Below are 24,472 nucleotides of genomic sequence, written 5' to 3' on the forward strand. Positions count from 1 at the left end.
GATCCTATATAAGGTACCCGCGTCGGCGCCATTTTCTCACTCGGCTGTGGACAGTGAAGAGGGAGGGTGGGAGTTAGGGCTGTGTAGTGTAGTGTAGTGTAGTGCTGCTGTTGTCCACTACTTCAAAGTCCATAGGGGCTGGCTGTGTTGTGCTGTGCTGCTGTTGTTAATAGGGGCTGTGTCCACTACTTCAAAGTCCATAGGGGCTGGCTGGACTGTGTTGTGCAGTCAGTTCTCCATAGGGGCTGTGTCCACTCCAAAGTCCTGTGCAGTGTCCCAGTCCTAAAGGGGTGCTGTAGTGTTGTCCAGGGGGTGCTCTGTCCATCAGGGGTGCTCCCCCCAAGTGCTAAAAAAATAATATATTTTCTGTGTTTGTGAATTGTGTGCGCAGTAGCCGCACGTGCATCAACAAAGTAGTGCCAAGCGTGCGCCTGTGTCATAAGTAAAGGGCCGGCTGGCTTGACCGTTAAGGGTGCTGTAACCCCCAAAGTACACTCCAGTCCAAACCAAAAAAAAAATTATTTTCTGTGTTTGTGAATTGTGTGCGCAGTAGCCGCACGTGCATCAACAAAGTAGTGCCAAGCGTGCGCCTGTGTCATAAGTAAAGGGCCGGCTGGCTTGACCGTTAAAGGGTGCTGTAACCCCCGAAAGTACACTCCAAAACAAAAAAATATATATTTTCTGTGTTTGTGACTTGTGTGCACTGTGGCTGCACGTGCATCAACAAAGGAGCAGCGCCAAGCGTGTGCCTGTGTCCCATAAGTAAAGAGCCGGCTGGCTCATTTCTTAAAGGGTGGTGTAACCCACAAAGTGCACTACTCTCCAGCAAAAATAAAAAAATATTTTCTGTGTTTGTGTGCGCTTTAGCCGCACGTATATATCAATATAACATAAATGGAGGACCAAACTTTCTCCGATAAAAATAAAATAGGGAAAGATCAAGAACCATTTCCTCCTAGTGCTGTTGCTGCTGCTGGGAGTTGTTCATCATGCCAGAGAGGAAGTAGGAACATCACTACTTTTACTAAACAATTGACCCTCCAACAGTCCCTAGCGATGAGGATGAAGTACGACAGCAGTCATCCTGAAGCAAAACGTATAACTGAGGCCTTGACTGCTATGTTGGTGTTAGACGTGCATCCGGTATCCGCCATTAGTGCAGTGGGATTTAGACAATTGATGGAGGTAGTGTGTCCTCGGTTCCAAATCCCGTCTAGATTCCACCTGCATCCTCAAAGCAGCAGCGACAAGCGTGCATCTGTCTGTTAAAGGGTGGTGACACCCTCAAAGTGTGCTACACAAACAATTAAAATATTGTTCTTTTTTTTTCTGTCTTTGTGAATTGTGTGGGCTGTAGCCGCACTTGCATCCTCAAAGCAGCAGCGACAAGCGTGCGTCTGTCTGTTAAAGGGTGTTGTAACTCTCAAAGTGCTCCAAAAAATATATATATTTTTTAATGTGTTTGTGACTTGTGTGCGATGTAGCCGCACTTGCATCCTCAAAGCAGCAGCGACAAGCGTGCGTCTGTCTGTTAAAGGGTGGTGACACCCTCAAAGTGTGCTACACAAACAATTAAAATATTGTTCTTTTTTTTTCGGTCTTTGTGAAATGTGTGGGCTGTAGCCGCACCTGCATCCTTAAAGCAGCAGCGACAAGCGTGCGTCTGTCTGTTAAAGGATTACATCGGTGACAGCATCCAAGTAGGCATGTCAGACAGTCCGTACCTGTACTGGCAGGAAAAAATATGAGATATGGTAAGAACTTACCCTTGTTATCTCTATTTCTACGAAGTCCATAGGGTTCCACAGGATACCTTGGGGTATAGGTGTGACGTCAGTCGCAGGGCACCAAAGAGTTAAGCTTTCAGCCTCCCAGGATGCACTAGGTCCCCCTCCTATACCCCGCCCCCGGGCCAAGGCACCTCAGTTAGTTACCAAGCCATAGGCCGGAGGAGGAGAAGGAAGAGAGAGAACAAAGATCTGGACACATACAAGAATCACATTCTCACCAGAGGGAGACGGAAAACCGGTGACCAGAGCAAAGCCCATCTGCAGCACAGGTGCGACAGGGCGGGAGTCCTGTGGAACCCTATGGACTTCGTAGAAATAGAGATAACAAGGGTAAGTTCTTACCATATCTCATATTTTCTACTTCAGGGTCCATAGGGTATCCACAGGATACCTTGGGGATGTCCCAAAGCAGTATCCTTTAAGGGTGGGGACGCTCCTGTGCAGAAAGGAGAATCCGCCGCCCGAAGGAAGCATCCTGAGAGGCGAAGGTGTCAAACCTGTAATACCTCACGAAGGTATGGACAGAAGACCACGTAGCAGCCTTGCAGATCTGAACTGCCGAGGCACCACGTCGAGCTGCCCACGAAGGACCCACAGACCTAGTGGAATGAGCCTTCAGAGAAGGAGGGACCGGTAGGCCTTCATGAAGATAAGCTTCAGAAATAGCCATACGGATCCAGGCTGCCAAAGTTTGCTTTGAAGCAGGCCAACCCTTTTTACAGAAGCCATAGAGGACAACAAAGCGTCCGACTTCCTAAACAAAGAAGTGCGGTCAACATAAGTCCTTAAGGCCCGCACAACATCCAAAGAGGCCTCACCCACGGAAAGACCCGGTGATTTAAAGGCCGGAACAACTATTTCCTCGTTAACATGAAACTGGGAAACAACTTTGGGAAGAAACTCGGGCCGAGTGCGGAGCACTGCCCTGTTCCCATGAAAAACCAAGAAAGGGGGTCTACAAGAAAGAGCCCCTAACTCAGAAACTCGTCTGGCTGAAGCAACGGCCAGAAGGAAAACAGTCTTAGCTGTTAGCCATTTAATATCCACTGAGCCCAGTGGTTCAAACGGCGGTCCTTGGAGAGCCCTCAGGACCACAGCCAAATCCCAAGGCGCCACAGGTGGAACAAAGGGCGGCTGAATACGGAGAACACCTTGCATAAAGGTGCGCACATCCGGGATTGTAGCAATCCTACGGTGAAACCAGACAGATAGGGCCGAAACCTGTACCTTCAAAGAAGCAAGGCGAAGCCCATGATCTAGTCCCACTTGCAGGAAGGCGAGAATCCGAGACAGACGAAACTCCCGCGGTGCATAACCTCTCGGTCGACACCACTGGAAGAACGTATGCCACACGCGATGGTATATCCTCGCGGAAGACGGTTTCCGAGCTCGTAACATGGTACGCACCACAGAGCTGGAAAACCCCCAGGACCTCAGCATGGCCGTCTCAACAGCCACGCCGCCAAAGACAGCCGAGTTAGGTCCAGGTGAAGACAAGGACCCTGAGACAGAAGGTCCGGTCGTAGCGGCAACAGCAGAGGACTGTCCACGGACAGACCCTGAAGGTCTGAGAACCAGTGCCGTCTGGGCCACGCGGGAGCTATCAACAGGAGCGTCCCTCCTTCCTGTTTGAATTTCCGGATTACCCGTGGAAGAAGGGAGACCGGAGGGAACAGGTATGCGAACCTGAACGTCCACCGGACGGACAGAGCATCCACCAGAGACGCCCCTTCGTCTCTTGTGCGAGACCCGTACACCGGCAACTTGTTGTTGTGCCGGGACGCCATGAGGTCGATTTCTGGAAGACCCCACCTGTCCACCAGTAGTTGAAAAACGTCCGGGTGCAGGGACCATTCCCCTGGATGAACGTCCTGGCGACTTAGAAAGTCTGCCTCCCAATTTAGCACTCCCGGGATGAAGACCGCTGATATGGCCGGAAGATTGCGCTCCGCCCAAACCAGGATCCGAGAGACCTCTACGAGAGCCGCCCGACTGCGAGTTCCTCCTTGCCTGTTTATGTAGGCCACGGTGGTAGCATTGTCCGACTGGACCTGCACCGGGTGACCCTGGAGAAACCGCTGTGCCTGCAGGAGAGCATTGAAGACCGCACGGAGTTCCAAGATATTTATTGGAAGCTCCGCTTCTGTCGGCGTCCACCTGCCCTGGAACAAGTGTGGACCCGAAACTGCTCCCCAGCCCCGAAGACTGGCGTCCGTTGTCAACAGGACCCAATTTGGAACCCAGAACGGACGTCCCTTGTTGAGGTGGGTCGTCTTTAACCACCACGCAAGGGACAGGCGAACCTCCGGGGTGAGCACAATCGTCTGGAACTTCAGAGACTGAGGCAGCCCGTTCCACTTGGACAGGATCAGGTGCTGCAGAGGTCTGGAGTGAAACTGGGCGTATTCCACCATGTCGAACACCGACACCATGGAGCCCAGTAACCTCATCGCAGAGTGTAAGGACACCCGGCGGCTGTGCAGACAACTGCGCACCCTTGACTGTAAAGCAGAGATCTTGTCCTCCGTCACGAAGATCCTTTGCTGTCCCGAGTCTAATAAGGCTCCAAGATGCAGAATCCTCCGAGACGGGATTAGAGTGGACTTCTGCCAGTTGATTAGCCAGCCATGCCGTTGCAGCAGTGCAATGGTCAGGTCCAAGTGGTGTAACAGGAGCTCTGGAGATCCTGCCACCAATAACAGGTCGTCCAAGTACGGCAACATGCGGACTCCTTGCAGCCGCAGAGAAGCCGCCATGACCGCCATAGCGTCCTGTATGTCCAATGACACCATGTAGTCCCCAGGTTCCAGCGCCAGAATGATGGACCGTAGGGTCTCCATCCGAAACTTCGGGACCCGCAAAGACTTGTTGAGTGCTTTGAGGTTGAGAATCGGACGATATGACCCATTGGGTTTCTGTACCAAAAATAGATTTGAATAGAAACCCTGGCCCCTCTGGGAGAATGGAACAGGCACTATAACTCCAGCCTGGAGCATAGTGTGCAATACCTTCCGCAGCTCCGTAGCCTTGTTCCGGTCTGATGGTAGACCCGTGGTGAAGAATCGAGCCGGGGGTCTGTGCCGGAAGGAGAGGGCGTACCTGTGAGAGACCACCTCCAGAACCCAAGTGTCTGTCGTAGTGAACGACCAACACCGGGGGAACTGCAGCAGGCGGCCTCCCACCCTGGGATCCCCCAAGGGGAGACCCGGACCGTCAGGCCGCAGGCTTGTCATCTGGCTTGGGGGCCGGACGTCTGGTACTCCATGCCTGTTTCCGGGGCTTGACCGATTTCTTAGGGCCAGCCTGTCGAGGAAACGACTGTGGTTTGGGCCTGCCCTGGGCCCTAGATGACCGAAAGGACGATGGTCCAGAACCAGAAGGAGCAGCGGCCGACGGGAGACAAGCAGATTTGGCTGCCGCCAGCGTGGCCACAATCTTATCCAGATCCGGACCGAAGAGAACTTCTCCGGTAAACGGCAACGCTTCCAGACCTTTCTTGGATCTGCGTCCGCCTTCCAGGATCGCAGCCACAAGGTGCGACGAGCAGCTACCGCTGCTGAAGAAATTCTAGACACCAGAGTACTAATGTCTAGAGCCGCCTCGTTGATGTAGGTGGCCGAATCACGGAGATTGCCAATCAACTCCGCCTGTTCGGCCGGACAGTCGGATTCAAAAGAAGCCTCTAATGAATCCGCCCAGCGCTCCATCGCTCTGGCAACCCAGCAAATGGCCATAGCCGGCCGTGCTGCCCCCCCTGCAAGGGAATAAGCGGACTTCAGGCAGATTTCTACCTTGCGGTCCGTAGCATCCTTAAGGGAGGACATGGATGGCATCGGCAATGTGGCACTACGGACAAGACGGGTCACGTGAGAATCCACCTGTGGAGGGGATTCACACTTAGCAAAATAATTATCCGCGAACGGATAAGCCACCGCCAGGCGTCTCTGCGGCTGGTATCTTTTGCCAGGTTGTTTCCACGCCTCCTCTAAATGGTCCACCAACTGACCCGAAAGAGGAAAGACTGTGGCATCGCCCTTCACATCTTTGAAAAAGGCATACTTAGATTTAGCCGCTGGGGGAACTTCGTCCTCAATCACCAAGGCTGTGCGGACCGCCCGAATAAGTCCAGGAATATATACTTTGGACTTAGCATCAGCGTCCTTAGTATGGAGAGGTTCCTGATCGTAAGGATCCAGAATCTCCCCATCATCAGACGTCCCTTCGTCATCCTCATAAGGAGCGGACAGAGACGCCACCGGCCTTTTATGAGGCCGCATCACAGACTCCCCTTGCAACACATCCGACAAGTGCTGTACAGAACTAGTCAGGGAGTTAACCCACGCTGGCTCCTGAGAACCCGGGAGCGGGGAAATAGGGAGACTGTGTGGTACCACCAATTGTCGTGGGAACCCCTGCATGGGTGACGACACCACAGACTGCTGGGACAAACCCATCGGAGTAAACGCGGGCTGCGGAGCTAACTGGCCCACTAAAGCTGTAAACGCCTGAGCGAAACAAGCCCAGGGCGGCTCCTGTACCGGTGCTGTAACCGTAATAGGCCGCGCCATGGACAAACACTGCCGGCAAAGGCCCTCCGCGCTACCCTCCCCCTCCGCTAACGGTACTTTGCACGTGGTACACTGTAGCCGGAGGGGAAAATCACTTTCAGACATGATGGCACCACGTATGTGACCTCTCTCACCAATTAAGTATTAAATAGGCGAGAGACCACCCTGCAGCACCGCACCGCAAGGGCTTTAGCAGAAAGAACAGGGACAGTAATAAAGCTGACAGTTTAGAGAAGAAAAGTTACAGGCAGCGCTAGCACAGTCACATACAATGCAGAGAAATAACAATTCCTGCACTAACAGCGCTGATCACTCAACTACACAGACACAGGGCCTGGTAGGACACAGCGCTGCATACACAGACCTGAGCCACAGCGGAGGAGAGGTATGCGGGGGGGCCCAGACCACGATGCTTCCTTCCAGACTTCCAGCAGCGTTCACCATGCGTTGCAGAGAAGATGGCCGCCGAGGAGCAGAGAGAAGCTGGCCTGGGGGAGGAGCGCTGACACAGGACCAGTCAGCACAGTGCAGAGAGGGCTGTGTGCAGCGGGGGAGGAGCCGGCTGTGAGACAGGGAAGGCGCGCTCCCCTGGCATGCATTTAACCCCTGGGACGCTGCAGCGCTACCGCTCTGCTGCGGTCCGCTGTCCCAGGGGGTAGTGGAAGCGCAGGTTGGTCGCCTGGCTCCACGCTGCAGCCAGTCCCCAGGGAGCCCCCTGCCTGGGGACTTAGGACCATGTGATCAGCGGGGACCCACCGCGGGACCCCGCTGCTTACCTCTGTCCCCCTTGAATCCGGCCATGGTCCGGAGCATCTGGGGTCACCGCTAGCTGTGACCCCAGACGCCCACCAGCATCCCCGGATCAGTACCGGCGTTCTGGTACCGGCGGGGTGTAGGGAAGACAGCATGGACGTCAGGACTGACTGTCCATGCTGTTCATCCAGATGTGCAGCCACAGCTGCATGAAGAAAAAGCTTCAGGGGCTCTTCTAGCCCCCACTCCAACAGGTGCACCCGACTCCGGCCGGGCACCAAACTAAACTGAGGTGCCTTGGCCCGGGGGCGGGGTATAGGAGGGGGACCTAGTGCATCCTGGGAGGCTGAAAGCTTAACTCTTTGGTGCCCTGCGACTGACGTCACACCTATACCCCAAGGTATCCTGTGGATACCCTATGGACCCTGAAGTAGAAAGAAGCAATTTGGAGGTCCCTGTACAAACTGGCTCTATTTTACCTGAGTTGCCCCCCCTCCAGTGTGTACTCCGAAAGATTGTTTAGTGCAGCCGGGAACCTTGTCAGCGAAAGGCGTAGGAGGTTGCTTCCACAAAATGTGGAGAAGATGATGTTCATAAAATGAATTATCAACTCTTCCAGGGAGACCAGCCTCCAGAACGTACAGAGGGACCTGTGGTTCCAGCAGGGACGAATTAATACTCTGTGAGGATGAGGATGTACACACTGAAGAGGGTGAGGAATCGGTGGATGAGGAGGATGAGGATGACATCTTGCCTCCGTAGAGCCAGTTTGTGCAGGGACAGATTAATTGCCAGCTTGTTTTGTGGGGGCCCAAACGAACCAATCATTTCAGCCACAGTTGTGTGGCAGACCCTGGCGCTGAAATGATTGGTTTGTTAAAGTGTGCATGTCCTGTTTATACAACATAAGGGTGGGTGGCAGGGCCCAAGGACAATTCCATCTTGCACCTCTTTTTTTTCTTTGCATTATGTACAGTTTGGGGCCTAGTTTTTCAAACTGCTATCCTGTCTGCCACTGCAGTTTCACACCTAGATGGGTCACGTGTTTGTGCCGCCCACTCGTGTCGCTTAGCATAGTCATCCAGCTACCTCGGTGCAACCTTTTGGACATAAAAACACTATTGTGAGGTGTGAGGTGTTCAGAATAGACTGGAAATGAGTGGAAATTAAGGTTATTGAGGTTAATAATAGCATAGGAGCAGAAAAACCTACAAATTCTGTGATTTTAGCAGTTTTTATGCTTTTTTTCAAAAAAATACAGATCCAAAACACAAAACCCAGAACACGGAAGGGTGGTTTTGGCAAAACCAATCCAGATCCAAAACACGAAGAAAGATCCAGATCCAAAACAAAAACACGAAAAGTGGACGGTGCACACCCCTAATATATATATATATATATATACACACACAAATACATATACACAGACACACACACATATATATATATATATATATATATAAATACATACACACACAATATATATATATATATATATATATATATATAAATATATATAAACATGTATACTTTAGTTCAGTCCTAGGCACAGAAATATACTAAGAATTATATATTGAGTAGGACATCTATTACACATTAGTAACAAACATGCCCCAAGCTGGACAAGTACACATTATATTGTTAAATAACATAAAAATCAATGACAGGGAGAAGAGGAGCTTCTCCCAAGCCTGCACCGATATCACACCTGAACATTAAACAACAGTTGATCAGTGTGATAAATATATTGAAATAACAAGCTCCGCGCCAGCGCACACACATTGGTGGAGAGCGCCAACGTGAAGCAGGTGGGCACAATGGCTGCAATTTGCATGCAGGCCTGGCTGTCTAACACTCTGGTCAGTACAATTAGCAGAATATACAGGGTAATACGTATGCCAAGTGCCAGACACGGAGCCTTCCCAGGGCAAGAGATGCTACAGGTTATTTAACCATAAATCTAAAAACAAACAAACAGAGATAACAACAGAGGAGACCGTGCTGGCAATGTACCGTAGACTAGCAAAATAAGAATGAAACACATATTATAAAGTATTCCACAGTGTGGATTGAATGCAATGCAGTATAAGAAATACACATAATATGGCTTTTCCAGCTGCTATTGATGAACATCCCTGAAACTCCCAGCAAAGTGCCTCTGCTGCAGATTATGGGCCTCGCTTCAGCAATACGGTATTCCCGTCACACACAGAGCAGAGCAAACATGAATAGCTCTGCAACCATCCCAGGCTGCAGCAATTACGGAGCAGAAGAGAATGCTGATTGGGATTCTTTCTGATAATGGAAATATCAGGCTCGCTAGTTAAATGCTAAGCAGTTCCGGCCAGGATTGTTTTTGATAGCAATGACAATAAAGTGCAGCACAATACTAAATTATCGCCATAAAAGCATCAATTTCTACTTACAGAGGAGGAAACTGGAGGTTGGATCGCAGAATTGGAACGGTGACATTGCTGTCAGTGGCGCGTTTCTTATGGCCTGTGCAAATTACAGCATCCGTAACAAATCTATTATGCAAAAGTGATAATGACTAATGCCCGGTGCACTGGAGGTTCATGGATTCAGGACCTAATCCATCCTGATGTGGACTGGTGACAGCAGGGGAGATAATCTCACAGAGGTTATTGTTGCCTATGGAGAGATGCTGGTGCAAAAGACGTTGCGGCCTCTCATCCGCGATATGCTTCTAAAGCCATTAACAATAGTAAAAATAAGCTCTATAGGGTAAGAGGTGCCTTGCGTCTTGGTATGTTTAACCCAGAAACTTAAAATTGCAACGATGATAAGGAGCAGAACACTGCGCAAATAACTGAGTGAGCTCACGAGCACATGACTTTGAACAGTTGCAAGAGATTGCCGGAAGTTACAGTGATGAGTTAGGTTCTATTACCAGTGACCGTTCTTGTTCAGACTATGATTTATACACCAGCTATTGTCCAAGGAGGATGCATGGGAACAGGCACACGCTCACCTGGTGCATGCCAGGTCCGACGTACATGCGCACGCGCCAACGTGAGGACCTAATATTTTTTTATCAGCACTTGATTTTATTATATAGTGGGCGTGGTAAGCAAGCTCACAGGGGTTTGGTATATTTTGTCGACACTGATTAGAATATTGACAAAAAAACAGTCCCAGTTGTACAGCGATCATTTACCGGTCTTCTGGTTCCAGCGACCAGGCGATTATGCCTAATCTTTCCCTCCCGCAGCCTACTCTAACCCTCATTCTAGTGTCTAGCCCTAACCCTCCCACAGCCTAACATTTAACCCTCCCCCTAGTGCCTAAACCAAGCCCTCTCCTTCTTCCAGAGCCTAACTCTAACCCCCCCTCTAGTGCCTAAACCCAAACCCTCCTCCTAGTGCAGGGATGGGCAATAAGCAGCCCTCCAGCTGATGTTAAACTAAACATCCCAGCATGCCTTGCAATATTTTCAGTATGGCCAAATAGCAAAACTGTGGCAAGGCATGCTGGACGGTATAGTTCTACAGCAGCTGGAGGGCCGCTTATTGCTCACCCTTACCCTAGTGTAACTCAAACCCTCCGATTCTGCGGCCTAACCATAACCCTCCCCCCTAGTGCCTAACCCTGACTCTCTGCTCCCGCGACCTTCCCCTAATGTCCGCATTCTGCAGATGTTCCATGTCAACACCCTGTGGTGTCGACATAATGACTGTCAACATGGTGACTGAATTCCGCCTCACATAAACTTGCTGCATTAATACAGTTTTTATTACACGCTATATCAGGGGTGGATAACCTGCGGCTCTTTTGAGTTTCCGATGCGGCTCCCGGCTCGGCAGACCCCCACTAGTACTGAAGGGATCAGAGACTAAAGAAGCCTCTTATCGCTTCAGAGGCCAGAGTTCCCAGTAATGCAGTGCGCGGGTGACGTCATGATGTCACCCGCAATGTGAGGAGCCTGCACGCCTGCTGGATCCAATTAGATCCAGCAGGCAGCGGAAGCAGCGACGGTGGGACTCGGGAGCCCTGGTGGTGCCAGCATGAAGACATGCAAGTTTCTTCATAGGGGTGTGGGCGGGGTGGGGACCTAGTACTGGGGGCACGACTACAGGGAGCATTGCAGAAGGGACACAACTACTGAAGGCATTGCATAATAGGCACAGCTACAGGGGCATTGCTTAATGAGCAAAACAACAAGGGGCATTGCAGAAGGGGCACAACTATTGAAAGTACTGCATAATGGGCACAGCTACAAGGGGCATTGCATATGGGCCACAACTACTTGGGGCATTGCTTAATGGGCACAGCTACAGGGGGCCTTGCATAAGGGGCACAACTACAGGGGGTACAGCAGAATGGGCACTGGCATTCTCAATGTATTTTATGTGGTTCTGGATTTCAATATGTATTTTATGTGGATCTGGCTTGTTTCTGTGTATGTTATGTGAACGTGGCTATGTCAATGTTTTCTATATTGCTCTGGCGGGAGGCAATCGGGAAGCCGACTGCCTAAATACCGGCAGCCGGCTTCCCGACTGTCTTATCCCGGCATGGGTGAAATGCCGGGCGTCTAGATATAGACGCCCGCATTTCCCCGACGCCGGGAGACCGGCGCCCGGCATCACGATCGTAGTGATGCCGGGCGCTGCGAGCGGACAGCCGCGGGGGGGGGGAGGGTTAGGTTTAGGGCTCCCGTGGGGGACTTAGGGTTAGGCAACCCCCCCCCGGGAGGGTTAGGCTAGGGGGAGGGAGGGCTAGGGTTAGGCACCACCAGGGGGGCCTTTGGGTTAGGCACCCCCCCGAGGGACTTCTGTTTAGGCAACGGGGGAAGGTGGTGGTTAGGGTTAGGCCCTTAGAGGGGGGATTAGGGTTAGGCAACCCTAAGGAGGGTTAGGGTTAGGGGGGTTAGGTTAGTGGATACTTACCTATCCACGATCGGGATTTCCAGCGCTGTCGGGCTTCCGCTGCGTCGCACTCTGCTTCTGTCGGGCTGCCGCTGACGGGAATCGAACCGCCGGCCATGCGGCCGACGGTATTTCATACCAATTCCGCTCTGGCTTTTTCTTTCACTTCAGCAGTGAAAAATTTATATTGGGAAGTGTATGTAAATTGTGTACTTTTAATGTGCTGGGCTCGCCCCCAGCGTGACTAAAAACGGGGGTGTGAAACAAGGTCATGCTCCTGCGAATGTCATACCAAAAACGTGAGCAGAAAAATGGGGCGTGACCTTGTGACAGCTAGGCCACGCCCAATTTTTGTTGCATGCCCGCATGCTATCGGCTCTTTAACTTAACCACAGATAGTTTTTGGCTCTTTGCCTCTGACTGGTTGGCTACCCCTGTGCTACATAATCTTCCTATGACAATCCGTCAATAGCTTCACAATATATTCAGTCCTCTTCCAATTAGAGAAATGTCATCTGTCCACAGACCCAGCAATAAGGGCTCAGATTCATGTGGGCAAACTATCAGTCCTTCACCGCAGTGATACAATCAATTATTTTTGTACTTCAAACTAGATCATCACAATACCAGGAAAATACGAAGCATCAGATTTCGGTATGAGGAGTCCAAAACAATGATTGGTTAAATTGGTAGAATGAACAAAATAAACTAATGGACAGATTACAATGTAACAACAACTGAAGCATCCTACAAAAAGTCTGTATATTCCACATACACAAGGGGCGGTGATTTAGGTATAACGAAAAACGCACAGGGCATATTTTTAATAAGGCTTACATTGGAACACACTCTCATGCGGCTTTTTGGGGTTCACCTGCTCAGATAATTTGCACCCCATTTTACGGGCTGATGTCCGGGACAGAAACCCCCATGCCTGCAGACGTTAAAACATCAGATTTGGGTCACTCCCTAATTAAATGCATCACTGGCAATTTGTTTTGTAACTAAAATATTATTTGCTGGAGCCTCATTTAAGTCTTACATACAGTAGCAGAGAGAGTCTCTATGTCAAGTTCCACAACTTTACCATTTTGTTGTTTTCCTATGGGTTTATGTGCATGTGTAGTGCATACTCACTGCGTTAAGTGCTTGCATGGCACAAACGCCATCCATGGAACGTAACTGGGTCATTGCACAGTAACTCACGTTACAAAGTGACATAGCAAACAATTAGCAATTCCTGAATACTGGTTTTCAAAACATGACCTGTCTTATTTTTTTACTCAATAAATAAAATTAATTTCACATAAAATCCTTTTGCTGTTGATAGCCAGACATACACTTGCTACGTCACTTTGTAACGCGAATTACCATGGAATGACCCAGCAGGTGGTGCAAATCTCTGGCTGTTTTGAACAATACAAAAGATCTTCAAACTCTTTCTTAAAAGTCTCCAACACTTTGGGGCTGATGTAAATTTGCGCACGAGTCTTGTGATTTTTAACACTGTGCGTGCTCCAGAGCCGAGCGCACGTAACAATGGGCAGCTACAGACTCAGAACTCTGTCATATATCCACCTGCAGCTGAAGAAGTGACAACGGAGCGTTGGCATGAAGGCTAAATTTACGGAGGGTGTGTATATGCAAATTGGGTGCTGTGGGGAGATGGGCATACGCAAAATTGCGTCTGACTTGAGCTCAACTCTGAATTGAACCTTCTGTGCAAATTACCTCATAAGTGAATAAAAAATGTAATAAGATTGTCCAAAAGCTTCATTTTTTTCTCTAGTGAAATCTACTAAACATTAATTAGTTTTTTTCCCTCCTCTGCAATAAAGTGCTGCAGTAATGGAGTCAGCCTCTAGTAATTGACTGTGCAAAGTCACTTCATTGGGATTCCTCAAACATTAATAGATAGGAAGTGCTTCCCTGGGTAATTAACACTTGAGACCTCTCTGGTATGAAGGTGTTGCCCATTTAGCACAGGTATGAGAGGCTGTAGCAAATTGGGGCCAGATGTCATCAAAGACTGCTGCTCATCTGCATTATATGGGTAAAACCTGGTATGACAGACTTTTATTACTCTTGTCTGGCACGGAACCCGCATCTCTTCTCATCCAAATCTAAGGAGCAAATGTTTCTACTCGGCAGCACTATAACTGGCACATACAGGGCTATACTCTGGCTAAGAGAAGTGTAGCCATAGCCCTGCAGTATACCTGGCACATACAGGGCTATACTCTGGCTAAGAGAAGTGTAGCCATAGCCCTGCAGTATAACTGGCACATACAGGGCTATAATCTGGCTAAGAGAAGTGTAGCCATAGCCCTGCAGTATACCTGGCACATACAGGGCTATACTCTGGCTAAGAGAAGTGTAGCCATAGCCCTGCAGTATAACTGGCACATACAGGGCTATAATCTGGCTAACAGAAGTGTAGCCATAGCCCTGCAGTATAACTGGCACATACAGGGCTATAATCTGGCTAACAGAAGTGTAGCCATAGCCCTGCAGTATAACTGGCACATACAGGGCTATACTCTGGCTAAGAGAAGTGTAGCCATAGCCCTGCAGTATACCTGGCACATACAGGGCTATAATCTGGCTAAGAGAAGTGTAGCCATAGCCCTGCAGTATAACTGGCACATACAGGGCTATACTCTGGCTAAGAGAAGTGTAGCCATAGCCCTGCAGTATAACTGGCACATACAGGGCTATACTCTGGCTAAGAGAAGTGTAGCCATAGCCCTGCCGTATACCTGGCACATACAGGGCTATAATCTGGCTAACAGAAGTGTAGCCATAGCCCTGCAGTATAACTGGCACATACAGGGCTATAATCTGGCTAAGAGAAGTGTAGCCATAGCCCTGCAGTATACCTGGCACATACAGGGCTATACTCTGGCTAAGAGAAGTGTAGCCATAGCCCTGCAGTATACCTGGCACATACAGGGCTGTACTCTGGCTAAGAGAAGTGTAGCCATAGCCCTGCAGTATACCTGGCACATACAGGGCTATACTCTGGCTAAGAGAAGTGTAGCCATAGCCCTGCAGTATAACTGGCACATACAGGGCTATAATCTGGCTAAGAGAAGTGTAGCCATAGCCCTGCAGTATACCTGGCACATACAGGGCTGTACTCTGGCTAAGAGAAGTGTAGCCATAGCCCTGCAGTATAACTGGCACATACAGGGCTATAATCTGGCTAAGAGAAGTGTAGCCATAGCCCTGCCGTATAACTGGCACATACAGGGCTATACTCTGGCTAAGAGAAGTGTAGCCATAGCCCTGCAGTATAACTGGCACATACAGGGCTATAATCTGGCTAAGAGAAGTGCAGCCATAGCCCTGCAGTATACCTGGCACATACAGGGCTATACTCTGGCTAAGAGAAGTGTAGCCATAGCCCTGCAGTATAACTGGCACATACAGGGCTATAATCTGGCTAAGAGAAGTGTAGCCATAGCCCTGCCGTATAACTGGCACATACAGGGCTATAATCTGGCTAAGAGAAGTGTAGTCATAGCCCTGCAGTATAACTGGCACATACAGGGCTATAATCTGGCTAACAGAAGTGTAGCCAAGGTCCTTACACACTACACAATTTTGTTAATGATTTGGCCAATTCAGACGCATCAGAACGACAAATTGTTAAAATCGCAGTCTAACCCTAACTTCCTCCTGTCAACATTGTGAGACATTATGTAGTCACTGTTCTGCCTCAGGAGGAGCTTTAGCAAACCTTATAAAGACAACGAGTGGAGCTGTTACCCAGAGCAACCAATCAGCTTCTGTCAATCATACTAGATCAGTGTTTCTTAAACCCAGTCCTCATGGCCCCCTCACAGTCCAGGTAATGAGGATATATATGCATGAGCACAGCTGGCTTATTACCTCATATTGATTTACCCACCTGTGCTGAAGCAGGGATATCCCTAATGTCTGGAATGTGAGTGGGCCATGAGTACTGGGTTTGGGAAAAACTGTACTAGATCAATGATAACTACAATCTGATTGGTTGCTATAGGCAAAGCTTGGAGATAGATAATGTACCAATCAATCAGCTCTTGTCATTTTACAGGCTACTCTAGATAAAGATATTTAGAAGCTGATTGGTTGGTACTTTGGGCTCCATGTTTCTAGAAAAAAAAAAAAGGCGCTCCTGCGATGTTTACGAATTATAGCCCAACCCGAACATTCATCCAGAATCCAGAACTTTTCTCTGCTGGAGGCAGGTAACGGGACCATCTAGTGACAGTATCAGCGCTGGAGAGGACAACTGACGGTAAGCGTCTTTTCTCCTTAGTAACACAGCGCTATGGCCCTGCCAATATTCCAGCCTGCTAGTATCGTTAGCAGGCAGAAGAGAGAGAAAGCCCTGTAGTACATATCGAGAAGAGATGTGTACAGGGATTTCTCCGTGTTTTTCGTTTTGCCTCCTAATCTCCTCCCTTTAGCTCTCTCCACGTTATCTCGCTCCAATGGGTCAGTCCAATTAGCCGTAAGTTATCTCCAGACTGGCGGATTTTTGTACGAAACCCCATAGTGGTGAGATCCAGCCGTGACGGGGGGCTAGTTGAGATCTCGTTGCCGTCGTTTCTGTGCTGTTGCAACAGCGACTCGCCCCCCCTGGCGGCTACTAGGATTGAGCCTCACGGTTTGATAAATCTCCCCTCTCAATGTGCTTTCATTTCGCAGCATAACAGTAGGTAGCGCAGTAGCAGAAAAGCATTAAATGATGGTTAAACCAGAAATAAAAGTCATCTTATAGAACTTCGTGTCACAGGTAGTTCTTGTACACATGTACAGCTGGCCGCACATGCAGATATCACCAGCAATCCCTAATACAGTGATCAGGATCATTACCGGACATTGGTATTTGCAGTAGACAGATGAAACCAATCAATATGTACATGTGGTCAACTTACAATAACCTAATAAACTCCAATGTAAGCCAGAGATGATCCGGTCTGCTGGGCTCAGTGGATCTCGCCTGATTTAGCTGTCCGTGTGTAGGCGAGCCGGACTGATACTCTATACAAACATACTCGCCAAACATTCCTCTCCCCTAAAGGCCCCCATACATGGTAAGATGAGTTGGACAATTGCCCTTGAAATTCTTCCCTTGAAATTTTTCATAAGATGTGGTCAAATGGTGCAAGATTGATCATTACAATGCAAAGCCATCTGATCTGCGATCCAACTAGACTACGGCGGGGACTCACATCGGGGGTCACAGAAGACTCAAAATACAACTATTTTCAAACGATTGGTCTGTCCAACCTGTAGAAGCTGCCAAAATCGTGTTAAAAATCGTCCCGTGTATGGGCACCTTAACTCACAGAATGATGGTGATCCCATATCAGGAATCCCAACAAAATGGGAGATTTCACAACATTGTAGATTTGTACATAGATTATATGACACACACAAAGCACAATTATTACATACATGTCACTCACCCTCGGGATATAATCACATCCGAGGAGGATAGCCAGGCCGACCAGTGACTCTCTGTCCAATCTCAACTTATCCTTAATGGCAGACATTTCATAGCTATCCACATGAGGGTCCTATAATAAGACAAACAGAAGCTAGAATCATCAAAAAAAGATAATAATATCATTAATAATAAAATTACTTTTCTATATACATTCCATTGCTGTAATCATTTTCAGTGAATTCTGGCCTAGGAATATAGCGCCAGAAAGTGAGTAGATTGACTTGAGGAAAGTTTCTAGTTTTCTATCTGTGGCATCCTTAAGGGAGGATGTAGACGATAAAGGCAGCGTAGAGCTTCTGACTAAGCGTGCCACATGCCAATCAACAGTGGGAGGGACTTCCCACTAGTACACTCCTTAGTAGGGAAAGGGTTAAAAGATTCTAGTCTTTTTGGGACCTGGAGCAGTTTGCCAGGAGTACCCCAAGCTTCTCCCATGAGCTCAGTGAGCTGGTCTGATTGAGGGAATTCAGCCTTAACCACCTTTTGACATTTAAATATCAGGGTTTTAGGCTTAGGGGCTGGTTCATCATCCTCTATATTCAGGATTGATTTAACCGCCCTCAGATGATGCGTCAGAATCCGAAAGCTGGATGGACTGAGAGGATGATATGCAGTCCGCCTATGTGCCTTGGTGGCTAACGAGTTTGTCCGCCTGTAACCTTTGTTGATAGACGGCAGGCGTCTGAGCCATATTCTGAATTGAGTGGGCATAAACATCCATCCAGATAGAATGCATAGGGGGTACGGACACAGTAGGCTGTAATAGCTGTGGGTACCCCATGGCGGGAGGCAGCGTGGAGGCCGATAAACAGTCCACTAACTGCGTCATAACCCAAGGAGGACACCCACGGTGACCCCTGAACAGGTGCTGGTAAGGTGGGCTGGAGAGGTGGTACATAACAATTAGCACACAGACCATCCTGTATGTAATCCTGAGGGGACAAGCCCGCTAAACAGGATTTACATGTAACTAGAACAGGAGCCTTAGGGTCTATTTACTAAGCTGTGTTAGGAGATAAAGTGAACGGTGATAAGGTACCAGCCAATCAGCTCCTAACTGCCATTTTTCAAACAGCCTGTGACATGGCAGATAGGAGCTGATTGGCTGGTAATTTATCACAGTTCACTTTATCTCCTAACACATCTTAGCAAATAGACCTCTTAATCCTGAGGTTCCCAAACGCGGTCCTCAAGGCTCCCCAACAGTTCAGGTTTTAGAGCTATCCATGGTTGAGCACGGGTGGTTAAATCAAATTGACTGAGATAGTAATTAAGTCGCCTGTGCTCAACCATGGATATCTCCAATACCTGTACTGTTGGGGAGCCTTGAGGACGGCGTTTGGGAACCTCTACCTTAATCTCTTGTTTGCCTTAAGACATAGTAATAACCAGCAAGCAGCACACAATCAGTGTATAGCTAGTAATGCGGTCCGACACCTTCACAAATAAATGTGAATATATATTGAAACCCCTACACACCTGGTAGCTCAGTGTTAAACAAGAGCAGCAGGGATAGATATAACTGACAGTCAGAGAGTTTAAGACAGTATATCGAGTGTTCACTCTAGCTCCAGCGGCAGGCAGGGCGCCGGAGCTAGAGAGGGCACTTCCGTGCACGCGCCGAAACGGGGGCGTGGCCATTGGAAAAGAGGCGTGTCTATAAGACGCGTCCCCTTTTCGTCACTCTTGAGGGCATGCCCGGCACTTACGGACACGCCGGGCAGCCCCCAAGCGCTGCCGACAGGGAGAATAGATGCCGGGTGCACCGCATATTTCCCCACCTGTGGGACACTGCGACCCGTGGGTGAAGACGGCACCCGCAGGCTGTGAGGACAGGGCGTTTTTTGCGGGAACGCTGTATATCACCACATCGTAGCTAGCACAAGTCACATACAGTGCTTATAAATATACTTAGGCTTGAGTAGTTGATTTAGTGCTCATTCTACCAGGGCTGGTAGGATTTGTGCACTGTATAACCTGGCTCCGGTGAGAGGTATACAGGGAGACTGGACCCAAAACTCCTGAGACCAGTAGCTTCAGAAGAGCCCTGATTAATGGCTGCTGAGCGTCTCATATAGGGAGGAGGGTGAGAGGAGCTCAGAGGCGGGAAACCTCTTGTGAGGAATCACACTCTGGGCTGTGGGAGGGGCTGCCGGGGGAGAGCCTACCTTCCCACTGCTGCACCAACCACCGGGTGCCGCAGGCCTCTACATGGTCCCAACACCAGCTTTTAACTGCCCCGGTGGTCTAGTGGGGGAGCGGACGAACCAGTCGCCCCACTGCAGCGTCCTCTGCCAGGTCTCCACCGTCGGGAGGTAAGGACTGCACAACACGCAATTCCCCGCAAGCGGGGGAATCACCTTACCTATACTTATCAGTGTATCCGGCCGCAGTCCTGGGTCCCCAGTGGAGCGGCTAACCGAGCCCCTCTGGCGCCAGACATAATCACCGGACCACTCACCGGTGTTACGGCGCCAGCAGAGGTAGCTAGGGCAGCCGCACAGGTGCCCGGTAGGACGCCTTGCTGCTTGCTCAGGTAAATAAAATAAAAAAACTCATAAATATAAAGCTTGGGGCTTCCTCAGCAGTCCTCCTGTCTAAAGGTGCGACCGGTCCTGCTGGCACCAAACGAAAAATTGTCTGCCCCTGGCTGGTTTATATGTGGAGGACGCCCAGTGCATCCTGGGAGCTAAAGCTTTAACTGTTTGATGCCTGGACCTTTCCGACCACACTCACCCCATAGTATCCCCGTGGATCCCCTATGGATCCTGAAGAAGAAAAAATAATTGGTGTTATATAAATAACATAAATGATAGACATATCTGTCCTACAGGTCTAGTGTATAACAGCTAGAAAAATTCAATATCCTCAAATGTTGCCCAAGCTGCAATGCCACCTATGGAAGGTTAGTGGAGTTGCAATTAAGTTTGCTTTGTCACAATAATAATAATGATAAAATGTATTTCTATAGTAGCTGAACTCTAAATTGCAGAGTAAAAATAAAGCAATGTTTCTAGGCTAAATCATAAGCAACCAGTATTTACCCTGCATGCAAAAAAAAATAAAAAATTTAATGTATTTGCACCCGTTGCATTGTTAAGGTGCAAAGTTACTCCAAAAGCAAGACTTGGCAGATTTTTGTGGTAAGAATCAGGTCATGAGACAGTTTTCGGTAGCGCCCATCAGTTAGAATTTTGCTGGGTGAGTCAGTGGCGCCATCTAGTGTATATAGGTGAAATACTTATGCTTAGTTTTGCAGTGGTGCCGTATCTTTTAAATGTCTTTTAGTGATCAGGTTTTTTTTTTTTTTTTACCAAAGCAACTAACACTGGTGACCAGCGCACACTGTGAGCTTAAACAAAAATATATTTAAAAGAGAAAGCAGAAACAATGACAGTATTAAGTAAATAATAGGCTCACAGTCATAGCTGTGATAATTCCTTCAGTAATGTTGCAGACAAGGCTCTTCAATTTTACTTTCATTTATGATTTTATTACTGAACCTGTGGAACAGAATTTTAACCGAATGACCAGTAAATAAAGCAAAATTCTTGTTCTGTATTTCACATGACACTTGAATAAATGACTTTGGCAAATGATTAATTATGTGGGTGACTCTCAAATTAATTGAACGATCACAAAGCCATTGCGCTAGAAAATTAGAAAACCAGCGTTGGAATTATGTACAGAGTACACTAAGTTCACATAACACAAAATAAATGGCAGCAATGTTTTAGGTACAGTAAAGGAGCCTAATGCATAGAACTGTTAAATAGCTGTGTGGCCTATGCACAGGAGTAACGCAATGCACAGCGTAGTCACCATCTAAGCTTTTATTATGGAAAACAGGAATAAAGATACAGTGTGGGAGAAAGTAACACTTAATTCTAGACACGTAGGAGCCCGTTACAACATGGTGCAGGGATGTTGCAGCGATGTTGCAGCCAATATGGGGAAACTGATCCCCACATCACAGTGTGAGGCTCCAAAACTCTCTTATGTGGAGAAGGACCTGATGCCTGAGGAAGGAGCTGAAAGCTTAACTGTTCGGTGTCGGGATCACTCGAACCACATTTCTCATGGTATCCCTGTGGACCCTATGAACCCTGAAAAAGAAAATTCTGCTAAGAGACAATCGCCCTCAGCCCATCGGCGGCTGTGAAGCTGGAAGTGACCTTGTCGCTTGGCCCTAGAGCCAAACTGATGGATCTCAACTCATTTGAGCCAGATGGCAGGCTCTACAATCTCTTGTAATATTCTGACTACTCGGAGCACTGTCAGATTGGTATCTATATCCAAATATCCATCTATGTATTTGCTGTAAGTAGTAAACGCATAATGAAGGAAGCAGCTGCACTCTAGCCGTGTACAGTAAAAACTGTTGGTTGGATTCAGTGCTGCACGCAATGTTGTTGCCACACGCAGCGCCGCCAATGTTCTCAGGCTGCGCATGCCGTCCAGATGGTTACTGCTCTAAGGCATAGGGCTATGCAATTTAGGTGGGCGTCTTAGGGAGGTGACAGTGACTAGCCTAACGCGGGCGTGTTGAAGTCAGCGACTGCAAAGATGCGGTTATGCTGACCCCGGTGATCATGTTCAGGGCAGGTGCAATCTCCGATGGTGCAACATAATACGCACAGCTGTTAGGCGCCTGTATAGGAAGCCCAACAACAGCGGCATTAGTGTAAAGCCACAGTAGCACTATGGCAAAAGCCACAGTTACAATAGCACGCACCTCTAAACCAGGCCCTGTATCTTCATTTCAATCTGTTAAAAAAAGGGTGACGCAGGGTTGCTCAGCTGCCTATCTAGCTGCTCCTTGCAAACAGCACTTTTATCAGACCCTAAAGGATTGAGAAGAAAATACACTTCTCTGGGCGTTTCACATACCCAGCCGCGGGTTCCTTCATTCCTGGGGGTATATTTACTAAAGTGCAGGTTTTAAGTGGAGATGTTGCCCATAGCAATCAATCAAATTCTACTTAACTTTTATCTTGCACCGTCTAGAACAGAGGTGGCCAACCAGTCGGAGGCAAAGAGCCAAAAAAGATATGTAGTAAATCGAAAGAGCCGATAGCATGCGCGCGCCGTAGGCCACGCCCCATTTTTGTGCGCACGCCTTTGGTATGACATTTGCAGGAGCATGACCTTGTGTCACACCCCCGTTTTCAGTCATGCTGAGGGCGAGCCCAGGACATTGAAATTAAACATTTTACATAATCTTCCCAATATACATTTTTCACTGTTAAAGTGAAAGTAAAAGCCGGAGCAACATAGAAAACCTCATAGAAATAGTCACGATCACATAAAATACATATTGAAATCCAGAACCAGATAAAATACATTGAGAATGCCAGTGCCCATTATGCTGTGCCCTCTTGTAGTTGTGCCCCATATGCAGTGCCCTCCTGTAGTTGTGCCCATTAAGCAATGTCCCCAGTAGTTGTGGCCCTTAAACAATGCCCCTTGTAGCTGTGCCCATTATGCAATGCCCTCTGTAGTTGTGCCCCTTCTGCAATGCCCCCTGTAGCTGTGTCCATTAAGCAATGCCCCCCATTAGTTGTGGCCTTTATGCAATGCCCCCTGTAGCTGTGCCCATTAAGGAATGCCCCCTGGAGTTGTGCTCATTAATGCCCCCAGTAGTTGTGGCCCTTATGCAATGCCCCCTGTAGCTGTGCGCATTATGAAATGCCCCAAATAGTTGTGCCCCTTATGCAATGCCCCCCAGTAGTTGCCCCATCTGCAAAGCCCCCTGTAGCTGTGCCCATTAAGCTATGCCCCCTGTAGCTGTTCCCCTCCTGCAATTTTCCCTGTAGTCGTGCCCCCAGCCCTAGCTCCCCCCCCCATGAAGAAACTTACCTTCGAGCTGGCACCACTCCACGACGTCAGGACTCCCGAGTCCCGCCGCTCCGTCGCTGCTTCCGCCGCCTGCTGGATCTAACTGAATCCAGCAGACGCGCGGGCTCCTCACATCGCGGGTGACGTCATGACTGGGAACGCTGGCCTCTGATGGCTTTAGAGACCAGCGTTCTCAGTAACAATGGGGGTCTGCCGAGCCGCATTAGAAGCTCAGAAGAGCCTCATGAGGCTCGAGAGCCCGGGTTGGCCATCCCTGGTCTAGAAGATAATAGCTAGAATCTGATTGGTTGCTACGGGCAACAACTCCACTTCTAAAAACCTGCACTTTAGTAATTATACCCCCTGGAGTGCTGAATGCTCGCATGTGCTTAAGACTTTTTAAGGCGGTCTGATGCACAAACATGATTCTACAGGAGGGTCACTCTGAGAGCTGCCAATTCTCATCTGCTTCAATACACAGGGCATTTTAGCCTGGGACATAATAAAGCCAGCGGGTGCTGCCATGCCAAGTATAAGATAAAGGCCCTGATTCAGACCCACTCGCAAGCGGGCGCACGTACGTTAGGCGTACGTACAAAAATATTTAAATTCAATGGCTCGCTCGTATTTTCGTTCGCATCTAAAATTCCTCCCTAAACTCTGACGACCCCTCCTCTAACTAACGAGCGTACGAAATAGCGAGCGTACATCCCCGAATGGCTTGAAAGGAACGCACGCACAAGTATAAACAGGAAGTGGCCTTGTCAGATGTCGATTACCTGCTCCTTTATTCTGCCTACCTCCAATCGTATCATGCCAATCAATGTATCAATTAGCTTAATTGTTTTTTTTTTTTCAACACAATGCAAGAAACTTTACTCTTGTCCGTGTTTACCCGCAGAATACGTACGGATGAAACATTCGCTTTTATTGTTCAAAAAACATGTGAACCACAATTAAACAATTGTTCTATTGCTGTGGATCCCCGCATATTTCCCTGGGTTCATTTCTTTATTTAAATTTGCTTACGCATGTCACTGCATCAAGCCTATCATAACTCTCCAGAGATTTCTGGCCCTGTCGAACACATGACTCATACACTAACCAATAAAATTGCTCCTGTTAATTTCC

The 24,472-nt window shown here is 48.6% G+C and overlaps 1 protein-coding gene across 1 annotated transcript in view; it reads right to left on the reverse strand.

Annotated features, from left to right (window-relative positions):
• Nucleotides 1-24,472, reverse strand: part of GEN1 (GEN1 structure-specific endonuclease) — a 76,552-nt gene that overhangs the window by 23,656 nt on the left and 28,424 nt on the right. Inside the window, exon 5 of the mRNA XM_088468156.1 lies at nt 17,463-17,573. Coding sequence (XP_088324282.1) covers nt 17,463-17,573 — 111 coding nt within the window. The remainder of the gene's footprint in view (nt 1-17,462; nt 17,574-24,472) is intronic.

This window comes from Taudactylus pleione, unplaced genomic scaffold (assembly GCF_031769625.1).
Source record: "Taudactylus pleione unplaced genomic scaffold, aTauple2 ptg000081l, whole genome shotgun sequence".
Taxonomy (NCBI): domain Eukaryota; kingdom Metazoa; phylum Chordata; class Amphibia; order Anura; family Myobatrachidae; genus Taudactylus; species Taudactylus pleione.